Source organism: Eucyclogobius newberryi, unplaced genomic scaffold (assembly GCF_026437365.1).
Source record: "Eucyclogobius newberryi isolate DKJ021-1_F unplaced genomic scaffold, fEucNew1.0.hap1 SCAF_15, whole genome shotgun sequence".
Lineage (NCBI taxonomy): Eukaryota > Metazoa > Chordata > Actinopteri > Gobiiformes > Gobiidae > Eucyclogobius > Eucyclogobius newberryi.
In genome coordinates, this window is record NW_027315779.1 from 19,272,765 (window position 1) to 19,299,037 (window position 26,273).

Consider the following 26,273-nt stretch of genomic DNA (forward strand, 5'->3'; position numbering starts at 1 on the left):
CTATCTTAGCCTCCTCTCAGTTTGTCGAGCTCCTAACCCTTCATGAGTGAGTTTTTGTGAGAAGCCGCTTACGGAAATGCCAACAGGCAGACTGGAGCGTGGCAAACACAAACAATCAGCTTAACAAAGACAGAGCAGCAGATCTGTGTTTGATGTGTGCATTGTGCTTTTTGCTGTCTCCTCAGAGAGCGTGACAGAAGTGAGAACAAACATCTATGTGACGAGCTTCGGCCCGGTGTCGGATACAGACATGGTGAGTATGGTGCTTTTCATCCTTCAAATGTACAAAAACTAGTGTGAATCATCACTAATTGTTTCCTTTACATCTTTTAAGATCCTAAACTTTTTAACTTTGAATTTCCTGGCAATGGTATTACCTGTAGTGTAACTGTATTTTTCTAGAGAAAACCTCCAGGCTGTAGTTGTCTGCTGGAGCAGTAAAGAAGGGAGCAGTTTGTATCATGCTACATTAGCAAAGCTGTGTAGAAGGTTTCAGCAGTTTGATTATTATAGCAAGTCGGGTGAATGCGTGTGGACTTTGAAAACTCAAAGGAACTTTATGGATACCAACATGGTGACAAGGTTGTAGCGCCTGAAAAATCCTTTTTTCCTTTACAAATATTATTGTAATTATTGTAAAGTATTGTAATTTACTAAAGTACCTAAGGCTATTAAAGTTGGACATTGCATATTATTTTGAAGAGGTAAGTGTAAGGCGGCGAAATTACAACAAATTGAGAAGAAAATTAGAAGAAGAAATTCTAGACCTTGGCTTTATAATTACTTCAGTGCTACGTTTTTGCTCTCTTGTGAATTAATAACTTCTGGGGAAATGTCCCTGTCACAGAGAAACAGCACAATGTTGAGAATCCAAACCAAAGTCGGTGCAGTGATTAGGTACAACGCAGAACTAAAAGTGACACAAATGTTGGGAGCACTATACTTTAGTTTAACATCCTTTTGTCATGTTGTGATACCAAATTAATAGCCCATACTTTTTTTTTTTTTTTTTTTTTAATCTTGTGTATGTAGGGGTCAGCAACCAGACAAATAAATCTTTGCACTGGTGTTCCAAAATTGATCACTTCAGCTTATCATAAACACAACTGTGAAGAAAGAAAATAATTGAATGAAATGTTTTACTAATTTTTGGAGCAGCATCAAGTCTTGGATGGGGAAAATAAATCAGGCCAACACTGGAGGTTAGCATGATTCACTGCAGCCCTCCCACAGCTCAGGATGATAGCCAAAAGAGGGGCCTGGATGATGTTTCCCGTCCATCTGCACTGTAGATGGCTCACGCTTTGTCTACACACCTCATTGCATTTGACATATTTTATCATGCAGCTCTAATTGACCACCCTGAGCGCGGGGTGGTTTGTGCGCTTCAGCTCTAAGTGCGCCTGACAGCAAAAAATTGCATTTGCGACATTCAACTTCAACTTTGGTCAAGTATTTTGGTGTGGGCTTGAGGTGGATGCTGTCAAACTGAAACTTAATATAGTCCATAAGGGAGCACAGGCCAGAACTATGGCGTTCTGCTGCCAATTATGGATTTCTACAGAGATAAACAACACATTAGAGCCCGTGGCAGAAATAGCCTATTATCACATTTCTGTTAACAACCAGAAGTCACGAATAGACCATTTGTCAGTGTGAAAACTCTAAACTGAAATACAGTTGGCTTCTGACAAACATTTTCTGTCACTGATGTGCCAACTCTCAGTCTACAGAATCTGGAGTGTGACTTATTATTATACGTTTATTTGAAGCACTGTTGTAGTTTTTTAAAGCTAAGACACTCTCCAATATGGACAGGGATTGATAAGACGCTGCAGAGAGGATTTATTGGAAACCAGCAGCTTTTACCATGCAAAGGAAAGTAAAACTGCAGTGGTAGGTGATTATTACACTTTGCTTACAGAGCAAGTCATTTTACATCTGCTTGCCCATATATCATAAAGCCAGTATGTGAAATTGTGGGCTCTCCTTTACTTTTACTGTACTTTGACAGTATATGTTTAACTGCTGTAAGGATAGAGCAACACTAGTGAATGGAAGCAGCTTTGTGGAACTCTGTTAGTTCTCATACTTTATCACAATAGGCGGTATTTTATCTTTTTCAGCCAATATGAGCTTTGTGGTCTCCCAGGGCCCAGTTTGAGCTTCTATCTTTTAGTCTTCCTTGTGGTTCACTTGGCAACAGCATGAATCAACAGCTCAGGGCATTAGCGCCTTGTAGGAATCCACCTGGCCTTATTGTTCACAACCACATGTTGTTAAATTACAGCTTGTTGCACAATTGTTCAGTCAAGTGTCAGAAAATTAACAGTTGATGTGTTCACTTGTACAGTATATCATACTGTTAAAGGCACATTATTTAAGATTTGGATTTCCTAAACATAAAACAACATTAAATGTACTTTCTGACTGCATTGCTCTCTGCTGCAGTGCTGTTTACTGTATGTATGTACTGACTGTTCAAAGCATACATTTAAATGTGTGTGTGTATTGGAACGCATATATTGCCCTTTTTTAGTGCAGAACATAACATAATAATAATGATGCAACTCTCATTTCCATACAGACACATCTGCAGTTGCACCTTGTGTGTGTTAACATATGGCTTTGAGGTTTTATAACGTATAAGTGCGTGTACTGTACTTCAAGCTTTAGACAGATCCCATATGGGATTGTCCCATCACCATATCCTAGCTCTTAATTTGTGCATTGCAGAGTCAGTTGTTGGTTTGATGTGAGGACTTTACTGATCATAAGAGAGGCTCGGCTCGGTGTGCCCTGAAGCGATGCTGTTTTTTTTCAAACCATATATGTAACATAAACACAGCATACAGCTTCCCAGCAGTGCCTTTCAAGAGCATCCAAAGTCTAGACTCAGATGATGATCAGGTTTTTCCCCGAGGGAGCATTATGCTATAGAGAAGCCAAGTCAAATCAGCTTTGAAATCATGTAAACTACAAGACAAGCTTGCAACACGGCTGCAACATATGTTTGCTTCTATAACACATTTACATATATTACATGACAGACTCACTCTCCATCTTTAGTTTTCTACTATTACAATGTATTTGTCTGTAACAAGAGTGGTCAGAATGCATCAAGTGACACTTAGGCCATTTGCATGTTCATTTTAAAAAATGCAGTTACAATTATTCGGTTTATGCATTATATTTTAGGCCTTTGAGTCACACTGCAGCTACTCTAGCAATGCAAGATGAGAAGGAAAAAATGATGATTTTGTTCCCGTTAGCCTGACGTTGGGCCTTAGGCGGGGTTCACCCTGGACAGAGACATAAACACAGAAAAACACTCACTCTCACATTCATTCTGGGCCAATTTAGAGTTGCCGTTGGACGGAGGAAGACATGCAAACTCCACCCAGAGAGGTCATGTGATGTTGGTCTGGCCCGGGAATCGATCCCCTTCTTGGGAGACGAGAGCGCTAACCGCTTTGCCACGGTACACGTTTTTTTAATGGTTGCCCTAAATTATTTACATTTTATTGCTTAAAACTGCAGAAAGAAAGGTTTGTCTCGTAATATCACAAGGAAAATGTGGTGTACATACTTTAGTTTGCAGCGGTAGATCAGATCAAGTAAAGAGATTTCTCTATTCATCATAATACATTTGAAATTTTACTCACCCAACTGTGGGCCTGGGTCAGGGTCATAAGATTGCGTTTTATGATTTGTGAATATGCAGTATTTGAGAAATGGTTCGATGTTACACTTGCAGAGTGGGACGACCTCAGAGTACGGATCACTGCAGCCGTCCTGGGAAACAAAAGCATTCACAAGTTTCTAGGTCAGTTGAAGCTGAAGAATAATCCATCTGGGACTTGTGTGTGACACTAAAGTGAATGTGGAAGACATGAATAAACAAGTGTAGTTCACGTCTGTCCGGTGTCTAGTAGAACAAGGCAAAAATATGACACTGTGAAAATGTAGCCAATATGTAATGTATAGTCTCTGGGACTAGCCATTACATTGTGGACATCAGGATTTTAGGAAGTTAACGTTCATATTTATATTTAAAGGGCATGTTCAGCAAAACATTAATACCTACTCCTTTTCTGAAAGGGGAGTGCTCAATTAATTGACTGACAATTATAACTCTAAAAGATCAACAAAAGGGTCTATAATCCAGAATTATTTTGTGTGGTTTCATAAACAAAAATATCAATTAATTACACATCTGATTACACAGGCTATTCCTGGGCTCGACTTAGTTGAAAGAAACGATGCATTAGCCCTGAGAAGTTTCAGAAGCCATTTTGTCTCCTTTGTGCTGGAGCATGAAGGCCAAAACATGAAGCCCCCTAATGGTGGAGTCTGGGGTCTCCGACCTGATGGGTCTTGTGTCAGGGTCATGAGCAAGAGAGAAATGAGAGGCGCTCAGTCGTTCATTTTAACTGGCCTCGGAGGTGTTGGAGTGGGTTTAACACTGGCTTTGCCTCTCAGTCAATCTTGTTGTTTTCATTTGGACAATTTTAACTTAAACCAGCAAAATGACATGTAACCATAGCAAAATACTGCAACATTGTCAATGAACACACATCAGTATCAGGTAATGAGGAATACATTAAATATGACATATATATACAAATACATGTGTGGCAATCGGGTGGTACTATATTGTGATAAAAGTTAAATTAAGAAGAAACAACAACACCACTGGAGATTAATCCAGAAAATAATAATTCAACTAAAAGGTCACACAGGTACGTTCATTGATGAGGCAGTGCTGAATAAGTTACATAATTTATTTTCGGTTAGCAGGTTTAACTGGTGGATGTACAGTCTGTGATAATCTCTAGTCACATTACATAAGTACACATGGTCACAATATACATGTTCCAAATGAAAAAGAAAACTGAAAATAGTAAACAAAACGGAAAACGGTGATTAACAGGGCGATTAAAAAGCAGAGTGAAAGGGACAGTATAAGGGCGTGTAAAAGGGCCACTGAAAGGCGAGCAAAGGTCTGGCAAAAGGGCCAGTGCCGTTGGATCTTCACAGTCCAAGACGCACCACGTTAGTTCCCCCACGACAAGCTATTACAGCCCTGCCCGACCCGCCTGGTACCAGCTTCACTCCAGCTGGGGACATGACCACCTTGCAGCCGGCTACACGGAGGACCCCGGTACCGCCAGCCGGACCACACTTGAAATGGGGCGCAATGGAGGGTGGCGACATGCGGCGTGCAGCGTCCTGCATCCAACGGCACTAAAGTACACAATCGCTAATCTTAAAAGTACTGAAATACACAGATTTTGCGGGACATTGAGAAAGATGTTTACCTGGCCCTGGAGTAGGGCCGCTGCTCCTCCACGTGGAGAGGAGCCAGCTGAGGTGGCTCGGGCATCTGTTCCGGATGCCTCCTGGGCGCCTCCCTGGGGAAGAGGCCCCGGGGAAGACCCAGGACACGCTGGAGGGACTATGTTTCTTGGCTGGCCTGGGAACGCCTCTAGATCCCCCCGGAGGAGTTGGAGGAATTGTCTGGGGTGAGGGAAGTCTGTGAGTCCCTACTTAGACTGCTGCCCCCGCGACCCAGCCCCGGATAAAGTGGAAGAAGGTGGATGGAGTTTCAGTACAAATCTTTATGTTCAAAACTCTTTGGTTTGAAACCAATATTTGCAACTCCCCTTTTATTTAGAATAGATATTATTTTAATCTAGCATCCCCACAATCACAATACTGTTTCATAAGGCTTAATAAAAACAAAAAGATCACAATCATTTGTAATTTTTCAAAATAACAGAAATGTCTCATAATGTGACTTGTGCCGCGAAGCTCGCAGAACACGTTGCTCTTCTCTGTGATTTAGGAGCTGCACTATCAGGGCGTCCTCCCTTCTCCTGATGTGCCGGTGTGCCCTCTCAAGAGTGAAGCAGGGTTACGATCTCCAACAAACCTTCAACAATGCTCTTCTTCTGACCCTCCGGGACCCTCATGAGTCTTAGATTATTTCAGAGTGACCTGGACAACTCCAGAAGCTTGCTCTTCTTAGCCTTGTTCTCCGCCCACAGTTTTCCAATTATCAGCGCTCGTAGCTCATCCATATTGCTGGAGACGCGCCGCTCCACTTCTGCCACACATCTGCCCTCTCCACTCAGGTCTGCTCTGTCCAACTCTATTTTATTTAAATGTGCAGAGTTTTCAGCCTTTATTAAAGCTCTCATTTTCTTTTGTCTTTTTTGATTAGACTTCTCCTAAACAGTTTTGCTCTTTAAAAATTGAATTATTTAGTGCAAAATTGACAGAGAGACTGAGCAATGTGGACCTGGCTGTAGCCCTGCGCCATACCAAAAGTCTCTTGAAAATATGGTGGAAAGTGTTGGCCTTCATGCAAGGCTGGTTACCATGTGATGTACCAACACCCAAGCTGAGGCTGCTGGGGAACAAGCATCAGTGTGATGAGTGCTGGACAAATACTAGTGACATGAGCCTTTAAAGAATGTGGAAGGAGTGCATGATGGACAGAAGATGTTGAGGAGGGTGGATGGAAGGAGTGGAGCGTGGACTGAGCAGTGGGACAGATTTAGTTTGTATGTATATGTCTGCAAATTTGTATGTGTTTCAATTTATTTAGTATTATTCATCATTGTTTTAGTTTTATTTGTTTTGTTCTGTTTTGTTCAATATACAAAAATAGTATAAACGTTTTAATACAAGAGACAAATCGCCAATTTCACAGACAAACCTTTAGGTTATGTTTTCTTTCACCTCTGACTAATAATTAATAAATTGAGGGAATTGAGTGACACAATGAAAGACTAAATTTGACCATATAGTTTATGCAGTATAATTTAATTGCCCTCCAAGCTCCAGAGATATGTATGGCACACTTAATGCTGTATGTTCTCGTGTGATTGATCTTTAATCTATTAATACCCTTCCATTACTCTTGCACTCACCAGAGTTCTGAATATTTATCAACCACGTTCCTAATGTCTTCAAGTGGTTTGATTTTGCAGAAATCTAGGTCATTAAATGCTCTATGAAACTCATCTTATCATGGGATATTACTAGACACCATGCCGAGACATCACATACTTTAAGTTGCAGACATCCAGTGGGCCAATTACCGTCTCTGTAACATCAAGTGTCCTAGAAATGCCTGCCTCCTGCTCCCCTCAGGGCCAGTTCCCGTGCCATTCCCCAGACCCCAATGTGCTACATCTGCTTCCACTGTCCCACAGCCACAACAGAAACGAATATTATGACATCAACGAAGCTGCGTACTGTTCCCAAGTATCAAGCGTTCAAATCAGGGCAGTGAAACTCAAATGTGGTTTAAAAAAGTTGATGTGAAATCCAGGTCACTACGTTATCATAGGTGGGCGGTTTTTCCCAGTGCACTTCAGCGGGCTTCTTCTTTTATACAGTCTTATCTTGTCTTCATCACCAGATTTAACGTTGTTGCTCGACCGTCTCGTGGATGTCCGTATCCTCGTATGTATGTATGTATTGTCGTGATGCATTTTCCCGCTGCATGTTGGGGTTTGACAGCTCGGCGTTGATGAAATGGGAAGTGATTGGAGCCGTCACAGGTACTGCACTGAAGCACTCGGCCATATCAGTGCTGCCCTGTCTTTGTGCTACATATAGCTAGAATTTAATATTTGAGATAGGTGGTTTATCCATTTATGTGCTTAAAATAAATGTACAGTATGTAGATTTAAAAAATGTCTGAGGATAGGTACAATTCATGGGCAAATGGCAAGTATGTGTAAGGAAATGCGTGCAGCTAGATTGTAATGTAAATCTCAAATTGGATGAAACTATTTAGCAATACTACTGGTCATAACCTCAGCTCCTGCCGTTTCCTCTGCTACTGCAAATCAAAACTGTTGCTACTTCTGCTTGTCTGGTAGTAGCTCGTGACTCCATCTAGTGGCTGCTGAGGAGTATCAATATTAAAATGCAAAAATAGTCTATAATCCCTCAGGAAAGTGAATCCCCAAAAGGCAGTTCAAGGTCTGCACAGGACAGATGGGGTACTGTGTTTCTAAAATTTGGAGGTGAAACCCAGGACTCGGCATCAATCACAGTGACCTTGTTATGGGAGCCCAAAAAGTCCCCCAATCCTCCATCAAGGATAATAAAAGCATGTTTCAAATTGGAACCCAGTCCGTGAAGACAAAAAATAGGTTTTGATCTTTTTCTCATTGTGTAGGTCATGTTGTTCCCCAGAGTCACAGTCTGATTCATGTGGAGGGACTAACTTCAAAACAAACTGTCTCTTTGGTCCCGAACATTTCTTCCAACGTTTTTGCCAATTCATAGAAATGGCTGTTTCAAAAAAAAATGACACCCTTAATCTAAATGTGTTTAAATATTTTAACTAGGGCTGCAAATGTAATTGCAATCAAATTCCCAAAATTCCCATTTGAATTAATGCATTTGGCAAAACACAAAGGCTGCAATTTTTAAAGTACCATCATTTTCCATCCAAACTGCTCACCCTGTGGTTTAGATCTGTGCCAACATGTTCTGAAATACTTTATTTTGTCAGTTTAATGTTGGATTCACACTGTGGTGTCCAAAGCGTCAGGTAAACCACATATAAACCACAAGTTCACATATAAACCACAAGTTCACATATAAACCACAAGTTCACATATAAACGCACAGCTTGGCAGCTTGTCTGGGTCCATGGGATACTTCAAAGGCGATCTGAGATTGGTGAATTTCATAATTTGCTCCAAGATAATGTTTTGTTTTACCAGAGCCTGGTTTGTTTTTGGTCTTTCTTCTGGATAATAAAATATGTAGGTTTGTCACTGGAGCGTAATCTCTGATTGGTTGCCATTTCGAGTTGGCTGAAGTTGTTTAACTTCTTCTAAAACGCTCTAAATGCCCCATGTGAAATGCTCAAAGCTCAATATCCTCGTTGCCTCTGATGCTCTGCACGCGCCACAAAAAGCCGAACACACAAGTAAACTGAATGCTTTGGACACTGTGGTGTGAATGCAGCTTAAGGGGCATTTTGTCAATTTTCTTGGACCTGTTCAAAATGTGATGGTTGAACAGAATCCCATCATTAAAACATAATTTGCAAATCTAATTGCAATTGAAAATAAATGTTTTTTTCCCAAAACATTCAGCCGTAACTTTGACTAAAAGACGAGCAATACTGAATGTAGTAATCTAAACAAAACACACTATTGAGAAAGTATATTACTCTAAAATCCTACAAAAGACTTCTTTACAAAAAAAATTGAACACTGATCTTTATTGTGTTCCAAAAATCTAAAAGAAAACTTTATTTTTTTTAAATTAAAAACACCTTATTTAATAACATTTTAAGCTGCTAGTTGAGAAACAAACTGCTTGTTTTCGATGACACCATATTCAGATATGTTTTTGCTCATAGCTGAGGAGCTGTAGATGGATGGTAATTGGGTCTGATGTGAATTGCGAGTCTTCCACAGGTTACAGTCCCAGCAGGAAGAGGTGAAGCATGCACAAGAAGCCGAGCCAATGAGAATTGACAACGGGAGAGTACGATGGTCTAGTAATTAAGACATTAATCAAATCTTTGACTTATCACTACAATGCCCAGAGAGCACACAAGTTAAGAAGTTCCCGGTTTAATGGACGCAGCATCAGCGAGAAGTACTAATCAGAATGTCCACTCCGGCACTAAAACAGAACGGCTTAACGATTCCTGCACATTACATGTCTGCAAAATAAATGAAGTTGGCTATCTCCTTGAGCAGCACAATATTTTGACACTGACAAAAGCAATAAATCATAAGCAAAAGAGTCTTCTACTGTAGAGGAAAAATTCAAGTGGCATTTTTTAAGCTGATATTAATCTCAGAAGATGATAAGCTTCAGTGAGAAATATGCAGTGCAGCTGTTGCCTTTCAGTAAAGAGTTTATTAAGTTTGTTGATTGAGAAGGTAATTAACAAACGAGCAAAGTAAATGAGCCAAGTGCTGGATGTAACCATTGACTAATACCAAATGAAAATGTGATGAAATTAAACTGATGTAAAAGCTAAATGTTTAGAATTTAATGAAGCCATTAATTCTAGATAAAAGGTTACATTAATAATCTATCAGATTTGAGATAACTTTGCTTCCGTTATCGGAGCGGCGGCTCAGGCTCATTTTTCCACATCTGGACTAATCCAGCAAAATCTACTGTATATCCCACTTTTAACTGCCATCTTATCAGCCTCTCGGTCCTTTTGATCTCATTACTGTCCAAGCGCATCCTCCTGCTGGTTTGTTCTCCTCTGTCCTCCAAGAGTCACTCAACATCATCCGTCTGCCAAGCCTCACGCTGGCAATGGAAACGGGCTCATTCCGTTTAAGAGCCCCTCTTTTCTTCATTCAGAGTGTAAATGGGTTTATCGTAATAGTGCCCCAAGTATGTCCCTTATTCTGTCTACTGTCAATCAAATAGACAGGATTTATGAATTTCTAGTTGGTAAAGGAATTGTCTGTATGCTTTGTTGGCTCTAGCTAATAAAAAAGGAAAAAGAAAAGCAGCATTAGTTTTTTTTAATTCACACCTCAAACAGTTCTCAATACAGTTTATAAAAATATAAAGCAGTGTAAATTAAGAAGGAGAAATCAGTCCCAACATTTGGAGGAACACCAGCTGGCTCTGGATCAGACTTTGCCATTTGGCCTTGTGCAAGTTTTTATTAGAGATTACTGTCCAGAGGAAACACACAGATGAATGCTGTTGACAACAGGGCCAAGTATTTATTTGTTTGTAGAATGGTAGGGTATGCTATTATGCCTTTAAATGCTCTTTAATAAAACGTTAAATTGGTGAAGAGTTCAAATGCATGGAGTTTATGGCACTGAACAAAGCCACTGTTCAAGACAGCTCTCTTCGCCTGTCCCTCCCTGAGGCGGCTGCATTGTACAGCCTGATGACACGTGGCACAAAAGAGTTCCTCAGTCTGTCAGTGGAGCAGCTCAGTCAAGTCTAGTGCTCAGAGCTCTTCGGAGAGAAAACGGCAGAATGCAGGGGTGGCTCTGATTGAACAGGTTTGTTCCTGATCCTCTTTTCAATCACATTCTCCACAGAGTCCAGGCTCAGTCCGACCATAGAACCAGCTTTCTTTAAGACTCTAATATCTCCTTTCCTTGAGCTGCCTCCTCAACGCACCATATGACAAAGACATTGGACACAACAGACTGGTAAAACATATTCAATAGCTTGGAGTAGACGTGAAAGGAATCCAGAATGTGCAATAAGTACATCCTTACTCTGCCCCTTTTGTATACAGTATCCATGCTCAACTTGCTGGCCAACTCTCAAATACTCAAATAATTGGGGCTCACGTCCACCTTTGATCCTTTAATAATGATGAGGGAGGATGCCTGATAATCACCATCACCATCTCTTTGGTTTTAGAGATGAGGTTCTAGATGAGACAAAAAAAAAACATTTACTCAAAGACAAAAATAGGACGCGCGAGGCACACACACTGAAGCTTCACTTGTCATTCCTGTGACCTTGGTTCTACTTTGTGGAAGTGGTAATGTAATCGAGACAAAGCCCTGCTGTGGATAACATTAGCACAGTAAAAGATGAATTCACATCCCCTTAGTGGTGAAGCACCTTTAAACACATTAAATATGCATATGGTGAATGCACTGTGTATCTAACTGCTCTAAGGCTAAATACTTGCACTTTTTTCTCTCAACAACTATTTGGACAAGGCTGCGTTTACATCGTCTAAAAAGAATAGTTTTATAAATGGAGGGTTTCAGGTTTAGTGTTGATATTTCTGGGTATGACTGGAATCACTGTATTTTGGAAACAGAACAAAATGTGTATTGATTTAAACAGGCTGGGGAGATTAATGATACAAAAGAAAAACTCTGTAAGGTGGGCACAAACAGTGAAGCATGTCGTCATTGTGTTGTGTTCTGTTATCTGTCGGTGCGACTCTCCCCGGGCTTTATTAAAAGGACGGATGCAGTGTAATTGTTTTGTAGTAATGTGCGTTTTTGGGCCATCAGCAGGTCAATGGCATCAATCTCTGGACTCCCCTCTTGTGCTAGTTTGGAGGCGCTCGCTTGATGTGTTGAGCGAATGCTGCAGACCCGCTGGGCTTCCTGTTGTTACCGCCACTGAGAAATGGCTTCATCTATTTTTTGTGCGTTCCATTGAGAGAAAGCACAAAGGTGAGGTACAGTAGAGGGGCCCACTCGCTCAAAGCAGGAGCGGCGCGCGCATCTGCTGTGAATTCATTGATTACCAATAATGAAAGCGTGGTACACGGACAGCTCATTCCTATCAACGGCAAAGCAAGGCAAGTTTATTTGTAGAGCACATTTCATACACAAGGCAATTCAAAGTGCTTCACACAGCAGGAAAAATGCATTCAAATCACAAAGAAATTACAGAAACAGAAATACAATAAAAATTAACTAAATTAAAAATTATCAATCCAACTGATTTTCTAAACTAATAAAATCACAAACAAAAGAGAAGAGTGCAAAGAAAAAATCCTTTCAGTTATATGCGCAGCTAAACAAAACTGTTTTTAGCTTAGATTTGAACATTGTCAGAGTAGAAGCCTGTCTCACATCTTCAGGAAGACTGTTCCAGATTTTAGCTGCATAAAACTGAAATGCAGATTCCCCATGTTTTGTCCTGACTCTGGGCACCAGCAGGAGGCCGGTCCCTGAGGTCCTCAGAGTCCGAGATGGTTCATATGGCACTAACATATCCAAGATGTACTTTGGTGCTAGGCCAAGGAGAGACTTGTACACAAGCAGAGCTGCTTTAAAGTCTATTCTCTGAGCCACAGGGAGCCAGTGCAGAGACCTGAGAACAGGACTAATGTGATCATACTTCCTGGTTCTAGTCAGGACCCGAGCAGCAGCGTTCTGGATGTACTGCAGCTGTTTTACAGCTCGTGTGGAGAGGCCAGTGAGCAGGCCGTTACAGTAGTCTAATCTACTGGAGACAAACGCATGGATAAGTCTCTCTAAATCTGGTTTTGACACTATATTTTTGATTTTGGCAATGTTTTTTAGATGGTAAAAAGCTGCTGATGTTATTGATTTGACGTGGCTGTTAAAGTTCAAGTCTGAGTCCATTATTACCCCCAGATTTCTAACTTGGTTTGTAGGTTTTAGAGCGAGACTCTGGAGGTGACCGCTAACACTTTCTCTTTGTTTCTGTGGGCCAAAAACGATTATTTCAGTCTTGTCTGAGTTCAGCTGGAGAAAGTTGTTTTGCATCCACACACTGATCTGTTGGATGCAGTGACAGAGTGAATCTACTGGTCCATATTCACCTGCCGACAGTGAAACATAGATCTGAGTGTCGTCTGCATAATTGTGATAGGACACATTCACTGCGTATCAACTGACCTAACGGCAGCATGTAGAGGTTGAACAGAAGGGGACCCAGGACTGACCCTTGGGGCACTCCACAGGTCAGGGTCATGTGGTCTGAGACACAGCTACCAATTTCAACAAAGTACTTCCTGTCTTCCAGATAGGACCTTAACCAGTTTAGGGCAGTGCCAGTGATGCCCACCCAGTCCTCTAGTCTCTGTAAGAGGATCCCATGATCGACAGTGTCAAAAGCAGCAAATAAACAGGGGCTGTTGCTATGAAACAAGGAATGGAACTGGAATGTTAAGCTTCGGATTCAAAATAGAGGTGGGCAATGTATCGAATTGTTGATGATGTCGTCAATGCTGTTTTTAAAATGCAAAATGCTGCAAAAAGTGCGGATGAAAAAACAAAAATGGAACAAATTTGTGATGTAAAATTCCAAATATATGGTGTGTTCCTCAGAATTACGTTTTTACCAAAAAAGCAGTGGGCAAAGCAATATAGTATACCGTATGTACAATGATGACTCAAAAAAGTAATAAAAACCAAGCGAAATGTGAAAATGTATTAACCCGGACATTACTACGGTTATTACATTATTACGGTTATAACTTATGAACCAAGGTTTGAGGAGAAACCTTTGCTTCGTTGTCATTAGCTCAGTGTATCCATCATTATAACGACGCATTGATAACTGCAGAAGCTCAACGCTGCACAAGGGCAGGTTCAATGACAGCTGCTGTTGGGAAACTAAAGGGAAAATAACACAAGAACTCTCAGTATTTTAACTGTGGGATGTCGGTGTAATCCCTCATTCGTCCAGGCGTGTTCCATAGTAGAAAAAGCTTCAGTTGTAGTCATCTGGACTCAGTTTGAAAAAATAGACGTTTCGACTCTCATCCAAGAGTCATTGTCAATAAAAGAATTTAGATCGAGAACTCCGATATTAATACTGTTCTGTGGTAAGACCCGCCCATTGGGAGGAGCCTTCCTGAAGTAGAAAGAGTTGTTTGTTTCAACAGAAACTCCCCCCTTGTATCTACCGAGCTAGCCTATTCAGAATGAATTTTAATGGCCTATTAGAATCCTCTTTGTCTTTGTGAGACCCTGGCTCAACCACCCTGAGTACCTGATTAGCATCTAAATGTCCTTGTCCTGGTCCTCTACCTTTCCAGGGGTTCAGTAAACCATTATAGATACCAGGAAGATTGAATCTGAGCCCTCCATTTCTGTTTAAAGAAGGTCTTTCTTTTTTAACAAAAATAGCTTCCTTGACTCCTCTTTCAAACCATCTTTTCTCCCTGCTTAAAACCTTCACCTCACCGTCTTCAAACGAGTGATTAGAGGCTTCAAGATGGAGATGCACGGCACTCTGAGGTCCTGAACTTGTATTTCTTCTGTGCTGATAGAGCCTCTTGTGTAGAGGCTGTTTTGTCTCACCTATGTACCGTTCTTTACAAAAGGGAAACTGAACACAGAAGGAAGGGTGTTTCTATCCCTTATGTGTCTGGCCTGTCGGAAAAACTGCAGAGAATTTTTAGACAACGCGAAGTCCCTGTTTATTTTAAACCAGGCAACACTTTAAGACAAAAACTGGTTCACCCTAAGGACAAGTTGCCGACTCAAAAACAGAGCAATGTAGTTTATTCGATCCAATGCAGTGAAGAAAGCTGTAAAGAACGGTACATAGGTGAGACGAAACAGCCTCTACACAAGAGGCTTTATCAGCACAGAAGAAATACAAGTTCAGGACCACAGAGCGCCGTGCATCTCCATCTTGAAGCCTCTAATCACTCGTTTGAAGACGGTGAGGTGAAGGTTTTAAGCAGGGAGAAAAGATGGTTTGAAAGAGGAGTCAAGGAAGCTATTTTTGTTAAAAAAGAAAGACCTTCTTTAAACAGAAATGGAGGGCTAAGGTTTAATCTTCCTGTTATTTATAATGGGTTACTGAACCCCTGGAAAGGTAGAGGACCAGGACCAGGACATTTAGATGCTAATCAGGTACTCAGGGTGGTTGAGCCAGGGTCTCACAAAGACAAAGAGGATTCTAATAGGCCATTAAAATTCTGAATAGGCTAGCTCGGTAGATACAAGGGGGGAGTTTCTGTTGAAACAAACAACTCTTTCTACTTCAGGAAGGCTCCTCCCAATGGGCGGGTCTTACCACAGAACAGTATTAATATCGGAGTTCTCGATCTAAATTCTGTTATTGACAATGACTCTTGGATGAGAGTCGAAACGTCTATTTTTTCAAACTGAGTCCAGATGATTACAACTGAAGCTTTTTCTACTAATTAACTGTGGGATATTTTAAACTTTATAAATCGCAGGGATGCAGCCATGTTGGATTTTCTAACTCGAGTCCACTTCAGAACGTTGCAGGAGTTTCCAAGTAGGAATTCTGAGTTGATGGGTTTTCCAGAGTGAAGTTGTTACACGAGAACTGGAGCAGCTTATTGGGATGTTCCATGGCTCTTTTGTTTCGGCCACAGTTATTTTATTACTTGGTTTACGGATCCGCCGCACTTAGATTATTGATTTCTACAATATAAATAAAATAAATTATTATAAATTTGTTTAAAATAAAATACCGCCGACAAGGCAAAATAGCATTAAATGAAATATAAAAAGCGATATTAAGTCAAAAGATAAGAGCATGTGAAGCAATTTTTCGTCAAAATCCTGCGTGAGTCAGGGACGAAGCGGCTCCGTCCCTGCGCGCGATCCAGGGAGAGCATGAGAAGATACAAATACACATTTTAAACCCGTTTACCACATTTTCTCCAGCGTGTTTTGCCGTGACTAAGAATGCACACTTAGAAGCGTCAGTTCTACCAATGCAAAACACACTAAATCTACTGTTACACTCACCTGCGCGTCGCGTCTCCCCCCCTCCTCCTCCCGTGGTGCGTTTTGGGTAAACAAGGAAGAAAAAATCTTTTGAAATCGAAATGATATTTACATTTCGCCCGTCTGCTCACAAAGACCTTGATTTAAAAAAAATCCTATATAGAAATTCATATGTATTTTTTTAGTTTTCTTGCTTTGAGACACAACATGTATGTATGTTGATGTATGTATCCTGATACCGCCAGATACAGGACACTGTACTAAGAAAGGAAGGATAATCACTACAGACTGTAAAAGTCAATGATTTTCTCCCTCCCTCTCCTCTGTGTCCCTCAGGAGTACACAATCGACGTGTTCTTTCGCCAGAGCTGGAGAGACGAGAGGCTCAAGTTTGATGGACCCATGCAGATTCTACCTCTAAATAACCTGCTGGCCAGTAAGATCTGGACTCCGGATACGTTCTTTCACAATGGCAAGAAATCGGTGGCCCACAATATGACAACTCCAAACAAACTGCTCCGGCTTGTGGACAACGGCACGCTCCTCTACACCATGAGGTTAGAAATGACATCAGACACATGTTCACAAGAAAGTATTAGCAGACAATGTCTTCAAGGTGGAGTAGCAAATGTAGACAGAAGTTATAAAGTTTTAACGGTGCAAGTTAAATAAAGCGCTTCTTCTTTCTGCACTAACACACGGTAGTAAAGCAGGGAGAATGGTACAGTGGACATTTTGACCTAAACCTAAATTGAAAATCCGTTTGTGCTGTTTTATGTCAGTGGCTTAAAGTTTCCCTGAGACAGCAATAAAAATCATCTTTACCATGCTCTGCCACAAGGTCAGTATTGATTTCCAAGGGCCTACATGAAATGGTAAAAGAATTTAATAATTTGGTCCCACATGAGTAAATGTAATGCCGTTGCAATTCTGCCAAGGTTCAGGAAGAATCACACTCAACATACTAATGACTATATTACAAGGACCATCTTGTTTACATTATACCAAACCAATGCTTCTATATTTAATTTATAACACTTTCATTGTTGTTGTTGTGGTTTTTTTAAGTTATAACTCCCAAGTTGTAAAAAGTAAATCATTTTTCCCTGAGTTCTCTTTGTGAGGTGATTGACATTTTAATACTCTCATATGCAGAATCTGAACTGACAACCACTTCAAAGGCCTGTATTCTGAATTCAGTTTTGTCCCTGTTAGACGAACTACTCCCACTCGAGCTACTCACCATTTTCTCTCACATTAAAATTATAGAAATGAGAAAGAGACCATTTCCTTCCTCAAGTGAGGGATAATTATGGTAGTATTTCCACTTAATTAACACAATCACAGCCCTTAGTATGATTTAAATATGAGGGTACAACTACTACAACCTCCTGTTCAAGGCCACAATGAAGAGGTATTAAAGTATCAAAAAGGTTCAAATGTGTTCATTTGTCAGTTAAATATGGGATCTTGGCTAAATGTACAGTAGACAATTCTGTTCATAGGTTTCAGTCACATTACTTTTTCCCATTATGGACTCAGTTTTAAAGACGTAACCATTTAAAAGAGAGAAGTGCCATTTTGAAACCCCATTTATTATTCTACTTTGGGAATCCATAATAATACGTTTTCATTGATATTATGGGCAAATTCAGATTAATATTCTGGCAATGAATTTGTGAATAATTAATTGGTGTGGAGACTGAGGCACTTCAAGCTGCGCCAGCGAGACAGTCATTTTTCTTAAATGTGCAAAATTACACTGATATTACCATTTACTCAATTGTAACATAGAATGCCATACAATAGCTTTACCTAAGAAACACGGATATTTTTTTGGGGGACCATATGAGGCAAAGAAATATTGTATATTCTTAAGTACTTCAAGTAACCCAATGTAAAGCATAAACTACAACAAAACTGTAAAACTCATGCTAATCCCTGAAGGCCTTTTCTTCCTTGAGATGGACAAAGGAAGGGGGTCAGCCAACTTTACTTTCATTCATTCATTTCTGACACAGATTTTAGACAATGTGGACATAACAGTCAATATTCAGAGCCTCATAAAGCCGTAGTCAGCGGCAGTGCAGCGCCAGGGGACCAGCTCACTTCCCAAATGTGTCACCAATTAGTCCAAATCTATAACCTCCACTGTTAGAACACAGCCAGACAAAGGCACAAACCAGTACGCTCACTTTTCTTATTGATCATAACTAATGCATAAACATGAAGGTGTTGAAGCCCAACCTAACATTATTGAGTTTCCCCTACACAGTTTTAGACTTTATTATATTTAGAGATCCACCTATTGCACTAAGAATAGTCTATATGTCAGATGAAGAACAGGCTGGCTCCCATGATTTCTCACTATTTTACTGCTTTCTCTCTACGTTCAGGCTGACCATTCACGCCGAGTGCCCCATGCACCTAGAGGACTTCCCGATGGATGCCCACGCCTGTCCTCTGAAATTTGGGAGTTGTAAGTAAACCCAGAGACCAAACAGAACACAAACACCCAACTGTAACACATCTGCAAATTAATAAAATATTCCCAGTGCAAAAGATCTGTCATTAATGCAAAACTATTGTTCATAAATAACAAATTAAAACTTTTCACACAAATAAACAACAAAATAACTGTATTAAATGTTAGAGTGACTGGCGGTCAATGTATTGCATTTGTGATATCAGGATATAACATGTACTGTATATTCTGAAGTGTATCAGGTCACACATGTTTGGGAACAGCAGACATCATGACATCTTTTTAAAATGAACTAGTGCTGCCTGAAGAATTATTTTAGCACAGCCAGTCATTTCTGATAAAAGGACATAAATGAATAAAATGTTATGTTTCTTTGCAGACGCCTACACCAACAACGAAGTGATTTACTTGTGGACTCAGGGGGATGAGAAGTCGGTGGCGGTTGCAGAGGACGGCTCCCGACTCAACCAGTATGATTTACTGGGACATGTCATTGGCAAAGAGACCATCAGCTCTAGCACAGGTACTACTCTAAATCTATATCGTTTAAAATAGCATCTTAAGGAGTGTCATGCTTTCCAGAAATATCCACACTTTTTAGAGCACTTCTGCCAAAAAAAATCTGTTTCTGGCTAACCCACATTTTTATAATTTGTTTTCATGAATACTGAATGACATAAAAGTATTTAACCTAGTACTATTGATTATTAGTACATCTTTAATTTCAAAGACTCCTTCAGAGAGATAACTCAAGAAAGCTTTTATCTGTCGCACTTAATCAAAGTGCTTATATTCCCCCCTGTGTTTCCTCCTGTAATAATAATAATAATAATAACTTTTATTTATATAGCGCTTTTCAGTGACCCAAAGACGCTGAACATAATAAAAAAAGGGGGGGGTATTTACAGACAGGGGGGACAACACGTACAGAACACATTAATATACAGATAAAATGAACAAGACAGAAGAAGTAGAGAGAAAAAGATGGGGATGTAACAGGGGGTAGAAGTGTAGGCAATGGGGTAGAGGAGGCTAGGGGTAGGGGAGGTCATAGGCTTGGGTGAAGAGGTATGTTTTTAGGCGGGATTTGAATGTTGTGAGTGAGGGAGAGTGGCGGACAGGTTGGGGGAGGGAGTTCCAGAGTCGAGGTGCTGTTCGGGAGAATGCTCTGTCGCCAAAAGTTTTGAGTCGGGATGTTGGTGCAGTCAGGGTGAGAGAGGAGGAGGATCGGAGAGCTCGGGTGGGGCGGTGGGGGATGAGGAGGTCAGACAGGTAGGGGGGGGCAAGGTGGTGAAGAGCTTTGAAGGTGAGGAGGAGTATTTTAAAGTTTATGCGCTGCTTGATGGGGAGCCAGTGGAGAGAGCGGAGAACGGGAGTGATGTGATCACGGGACCGGGTGTGGGTGAGGAGGCGGGCAGCGGAGTTTTGGACCATTTGGAGTCTATGGAGGGAATGGGAGGAGATGCCAGTGAGGAGGGAGTTGCAGTAGTCAAGGCGGGAGGAGATGAAGGCATGGATGAGGGATTCAGCAGCGGGGAGGGTGAGGCAGTGTCGGATTTTGGCGATGCGGCGGAGGTGGAAGTATGAGGTCTTGACAATGTGGCTGACATGGGGAGTGAAGGAGAGGGTGGGGTCCATGATGACACCGAGATTGCGTACCAGGGTAGAGGGGGTGATGGTCGAGGTGTCGATGCTGAGTGAAAAGGGACCAGTTTTATTGAGAGTGGATTTGGTGCCAATGAGGAGGAGCTCTGTTTTGTCACTGTTCAGTTTGAGGAAGTTGAGAGTGAGCCATGATTTTATTGTAGAGATGCAGGTTTCAATGTGGCTGAGGGGAGGGTTTTGGGTGGATTTGGTGGTGAGGTATATCTGGGTGTCATCAGCGTAGCAGTGAAAGTCCAGGTTGAGTTGGCGGAGGATGTGACCAAGGGGGAAGATGTAGCAGATGAAGAGGAGGGGGCCGAGGACTGAGCCCTGGGGGACCCCCTGCGTTACTGGGGAGAGGGTGGATGAGTGACCGGAGAGGGAAATGAACTCTTGCCTGTTGGTGAGGTAGGATGTGAGCCCTGAGTCAAGTGCAGAGCCCTCAACACCCAGTTGGCGCAGCCTTTGTAGGAGGATGGAATGGTTTATAGTGTCAAAGGCTGCGCTGAGGTCTAGTAGTAACAGGATGTTGAGGGCCCTGGAGTCTGCAGAGGTGAGGAGATCGTTGAGTACTTTGACCAGGGCTGTTTCAGTGCTGTGAAGTGGGCGTAAGCCAGATTGGAGGGGTTCATAGAGGTTGTTTGACTGGAGGTGGGTGTGAAGTTGGGCGGCGACGATGCGTTCCAGCGTTTTTGAGAGGAACGGCAGGTTGGAGATGGGGCGGTAGTTGGAGAGGTTGGCGGAGTCTAGGGTGGGTTTTTTGAGGATGGGGGTGATGGAGGCCAGTTTGTAGATGGAAGGAACATGGCCGAGGGATAAAGACTGGTTGAAGAGGGTGGTGAGATGGGGGATGAGAGCAGGGAGGCAGGCCTTGGTCGTTGGGAGGGGGTCGAGAGAGCAGGTGGTGGTTTTGGAAGCGGTGATGAGGTCTATGATATGAGAGGAGTTAACAGAGGAGAAGGTGGTGAGGGCAGGGAAGGGTGGGTGGTCAGGGAGAGGAGGGGGGGCAGGGGTGGGGGTGGTGATGGAGTTAATGGAGACGGCAGTCATGGAGCTGTTGATTTTGGAAATTTTGTCATTGAAGGCAAGGAGGAAAGAGTTGCAGAGGTCAGGGGAGGAGGGTGGAGTGATGTCCGGTGGCTGGAGCAGCTTGTTGACGGTGGAGAACAGGGTGCGAGGGCTCCGGTGGGAGCTGTTGATGAGGGTGGAGAGGTGGGCAGATTTGGCGGCTTGGAGAGCGTCACGGTAGGAGGAGATGTGTAATTTGAAAGCTTCGGCGTGGACGGTGAGGCGGGTTCTTTTGAGGAGTCGTTCGAGTTGGCGGCCAGTCTGCTTCATGGTGCGGAGTTCAGGGGTGTACCAGGAGGCGGGGTTGATGTATGAGACGGAGGAGGTTTTCCAGGGGGCTAGGGAGTCAAGGGAGTCGGAGAGGGTGGTGTTGAGCATGACAGCATAGTCGTCGGGGGAAGAGGGGGGGGAGTCAGGGGGGAAAGCAGAGGATATGAGCTGGGAGAGCGTGAGGGGGTTGACTGACTTGATATTGCGGTAGGTGATGGTGCGTTTTTTGGGGTTGTGGGGCGAGGGTAGGGGGGCAGAGAAAAGGATGCAGAGATGATCAGAGAGTGGGAAGGGGAGGGGGTGGGGCTTAGATATGGGTAGGAGAGAGGAACAGACTAAGTCCAGAGTGTGGCCTTTGGTATGGGTGGGGAAGTCAATATGTTGGGTGAGATGGAAGCAGTCCAGGAGAGAGAGGAAGTCGGATGTCAGTGGGGCGTTGGGGCAGTCAATGTGGATGTTGAAGTCACCAGTGAGTAGGAGGCGGGCAGAGAGAGAGGATGCGATGGTGAGGAGTTCAGACAATTCAGTGAGGGAAGAGGGGTGGGGCTTTGGGGGACGATAGATCAGGATAGCGGTGATAGAGTTGGGGAGGGAGAAGGCGAGGTATTCAAATGATGAGATGGATGGAAGGTTGAGGTTCAGTTCAGTGATGGATGTAGATTTTTTATGAATAACAGCAAGACCTCCCCCACGCCCGGAGAGGCGGGGTTTGGCAGTGTAAGTGTAGTTGGAGGGAGTGGCTTGGTTGAGAGCATAGAAGTCCAGGGGCTGTTGCCATGTTTCACAGAGGAGAAGCAGATCAATGTTATTGTCCAGTAGCAGTTCAGATATAACAGGTGATTTGTTGGCGAGGGAGCGGCAGTTCAGCAGTGCAAGGGAGATGGATGGGGGCGCGGAGATGGATGGGGGCGCAGGGGTGGGGGGGCGGAGGTTGCTGAGGTTGGCAGTGCGGCAGGTGGGGGTGACAGGGGGGCGAAAACTAGTCCAGAGTGAGGGGATAGGTGAGCCGTCGTTGGAGTGTTGGTTATGGGAGAGACCAGAGCCCCTGTGGATGTAGCGGGGCCGGCGAAGGATCCCAGCTGAGCTAGCTGCAGAGGCAGTAGCAGCTGGGAGACGGTGGTTATGGTTGAGGAGGTGAAGGTCAGCAGCGGTGTAGGTGAGTAGGCGAGAAGTTGGTGGAGCGGTGGCCTGGAGGCGTGGGAGTGATAGTCCGAGGAGGAGATGGAACGTAGCAGCAGATGAGAGTAATCCAGTTAGAATGTTGGCGGTGGCTAGAGGCTGGTTAACTAGAAGCTGGTGGGCAGAGAGTTGTGAAAAAGCAGCAGTGGACCGGGTGTTGAAGCTGGTGGAGTGAGTGGCGTTGGTTGCCCCAGACCTTGTCTGCACGGCAGGGAGGCCCCGCGATACCATGACGGACCTCCGCAGGTGTTCAGCCAGCTGTTAGCTGGCGGCTAGGGCAGTAGATAGTCCAGGAGTGAGGGAGGAGATGAGCGATGGACGGTGCAGTAATGTCCGATGAAGTTAAGGAACAGGGATGTAGACAGAAGACAACACAGAGACGCGGGAACAAAACAAAACAATGGAAACGACTAACAAAACAAAGACGTTGGGACAGAAGTGGCAGTCCACATACCAGACGCCGGCGTTGCTCAAGCCCAATCAAGACGCATTTGAGTCCAGTTTTGTGACCAGATCGCCCCCGTCTGTGGAGCGGGGAAAGCAGAGAAACGGGGCTGTACCTTGGTTGTATGGGGCTGCTTTTCTCCGGGTGGAGCCGGTGCCCCGCTCTCCGTGTCTGCTCCTGTGGCGGGCTGGGGCCACACCTTCGCCCAGGTACAGACCTCCGGGGCGGCGGGTGCGGGAGCGCGGAGCCGGTGTTCGGGCGTGGAAACGCCGGTGCAGCGGCTCGTAGTTGTTTGAAGAGGGCGGGATAAGCAGAGGAAAGCACTAACCCTCAGACTTCAATAACTCTACAAGCTTTTGAAGATGACAGCTCGAAAGCAAAGTCATAAATATATTTCCCTAGTTTGGGGGAGATTTAAGCTAACTAAAAAAGTATCTAAAAGCAGTGTTTCCCAACCAAGGGTGCACTAAGGGGTGCACTTTGCGTTTACACAAAGGAGGAACTCATGAAACTGCAGAGAACCGTCGTCTTACCCGGAGATCGTCACGTTATCCCGGCGAACATCCTAAGATTTTTATAAGAGATCTTCTACTGAGAGTGTTTTTCAAACTTCCTATAAGTGATCTGTTCTTTTCCTCTGTATCTACCTGCTTTGCATCAATGACATTTCCCCATGTGGAACAATAAAAGGAATATCTTATCTTATCTAACACCCTTGGAATGGTTTCAAATGTTAAGAGCAGGTGAAATTGAGCAGTATTTGAATAGTATTTGTTGTAACTTGTCGCTAAAGATGCTAAAGATGGACGATATTATGCATTGTGTAACTTTTCAGGTGAAGGGTCTGCCACCTGCTTGTCTCCATAGAGATGTCATTGGTTTTCATGTAATGTTCCTCAGCACTTACATTTCACTTCACTTCATCTTCCATTTATTCAATTACAGGTGTTTTTATTGCTCAAAAACGCCTTGAAAACCACAAGATCCAGACATTCCAGGCAAATGAAGAACATCCCCCTGCTGGTGGCGGCCCCTCCTACAGAAAAGATACATAGTGCACCTTTAAAACAATATATAAATATAGCCGCAAGCGGCAATGATCGGCCCTCGCTACGCCGCCGCCACGCCGCAAGAGGAGGGGGCGCTAACGCGCCCCAATTGTCCTTTTATTACGCCTACTGCTGAATCTGTGACGCTGTCACATCTTCTCCCCTTTGTTTTACCATCAAAAAGCTATTTTATTTTGAATTCTTGGCAAAATGTGCGGCTTTGCCGCACAGACACCGTGACTCTTTGAATAAAAATGTGGATAACTTTTGATGGTCCACCCCTGAAGATGAGTCTCACCAAATTTCAGGTTAATGGGGCTGACGCCCTAAGAGGAGTTTGTGAAAGTCTAAAGTGTAAACATGTTCTGGCGATTTCCCCATTGGAATAACATGGAAGGTTTCAGTCATCGTCACGGCAACGCCATAACAATTATGACATGGGTCTCGTTGACTTTTTTGATGGGGATGCCAAAATTGAGTTGTGTGTCAAATTTCATATAATTTCTCAAAACTAAACATTTAACCTCCATATAAAATCTGTAGGGGGCGCTGTGGCTCCAAATGAATTTATTTCACTTCAAGTAGGTTTAGGGCAAAGAGTTTAACAACTGATTCTAATTTGACGCAATTCGGACTTTATCAGCATTTTCACCAAATTTCAGCTTTTTAGGGCCAACGCCCTGGGAGGAGTTCGTAAAAGTACGAAGTTTGGAAAAACTCCGAAGTCATGTTTAGCCATTTTTGAAGCAATATGGCCGACATTTGGTTGGGCGGACGGCGTTGCCGTAATAATATTTTTTACTTCTCTTGTCACCATCTACCTCTGCGCCAAATTTCATGATTCTACGATCAGATTTTTTTTGTCTCTCAATGCATTTTTGGTACATTTGGGGGCGCTGACGCGCCAATTTTTTTTATTTTAGAAAAGGGAAATAGCCAGAATGTAGAGAGGCACGATTTTTAGAGGTGTGCAAATTTTTGTGACTTTTCGTCAATGTTCACTGGGTGAAAAAATGGGGGGTTGGTCAGAAGAAGAAGAAGAAGAAGAAGAAGAAGAAGAAGAAGAAGAAGAAGAAGAAGAAGAAGAAGAAGAAGAAGAAGAAGAAGAAGAAGAAGAAGAAGAAGAAGAAGAAGAAGAAGAAGAAGAAGAAGAAGAAGAAGAAGAAGAAGAAGAAGAAGAAGAAGAAGAAGAAGAAGAAGAAGAAGAAGAAGAAGAAGAAGAAGAAGAAGAAGAAAGACAATGTTTCGGAAAGCGCTCGCGCTTTCCTACCTCATGGTGTGGGTCCCTGGCGGGTACTTTCGTTAATTTTGAGTGGGCTCCGCCCACTTTGTGTTTTTGGCCCTCTATACAGTAATAATGTTCAATTTTTGCATTACATGCTTATATGCACGGAACATGCAAGAGATGGGGAATGTATTCGTGAGCTACTTAGGGCAAATGAGTGCTTTATATGGGGATGTAAAGTGCTCGTTTAGTGCGCACTTTTGCACGGGCTTCGCCCGTTTACAACGGTAATGTTCCATTTTCCTACTACTAATTAGTATGCACGGGGCGTGCATGAGTGAAGGAGTGCGTTAGTGAGTGTTTGGAAGTGGGCGAGCGCTTCGCGCTCGATTTCGTGTGCACTACGTGCGCACTTTCGCAGCCGTGCTTCGCACGGCCTTACGAGATTAATAGGCCTCTCGCCAGCTTGTGGCGCTTGGGCCTAATAATAATGTACTACTATAGTATACTATAGCATTGACCTTATTCTGCCCCGCCCACTTTTCCCTCGTTTTCCCGTATGATCGCCACTTCCGGTCCAGCAGGAACTCCATTGGTTTAAATGGAGTACGAGAAAAGTCTTGCCGCTAAAATGTGCTTTAAAGTAGATTGATTTGTGTAAAATGTCTAATGTTCACATGACCAACAAGCCAACAATGCACTGATTCAC

General features: G+C 42.9%; 1 protein-coding gene across 3 annotated transcripts in view; it reads left to right on the plus strand.

Moving 5' to 3' along the window:
• gabra3 (gamma-aminobutyric acid type A receptor subunit alpha3) overlaps positions 1-26,273 on the plus strand; it is an 83,192-nt gene that overhangs the window by 46,021 nt on the left and 10,898 nt on the right. For all 3 annotated transcript variants that reach the window (XM_072446547.1, XM_072446548.1, XM_072446549.1), the window contains exons 4-7: positions 186-253; positions 16,536-16,756; positions 18,596-18,678; positions 19,064-19,207. In XM_072446547.1, coding sequence (XP_072302648.1) covers positions 186-253; positions 16,536-16,756; positions 18,596-18,678; positions 19,064-19,207 — 516 coding nt within the window. The remainder of the gene's footprint in view (positions 1-185; positions 254-16,535; positions 16,757-18,595; positions 18,679-19,063; positions 19,208-26,273) is intronic.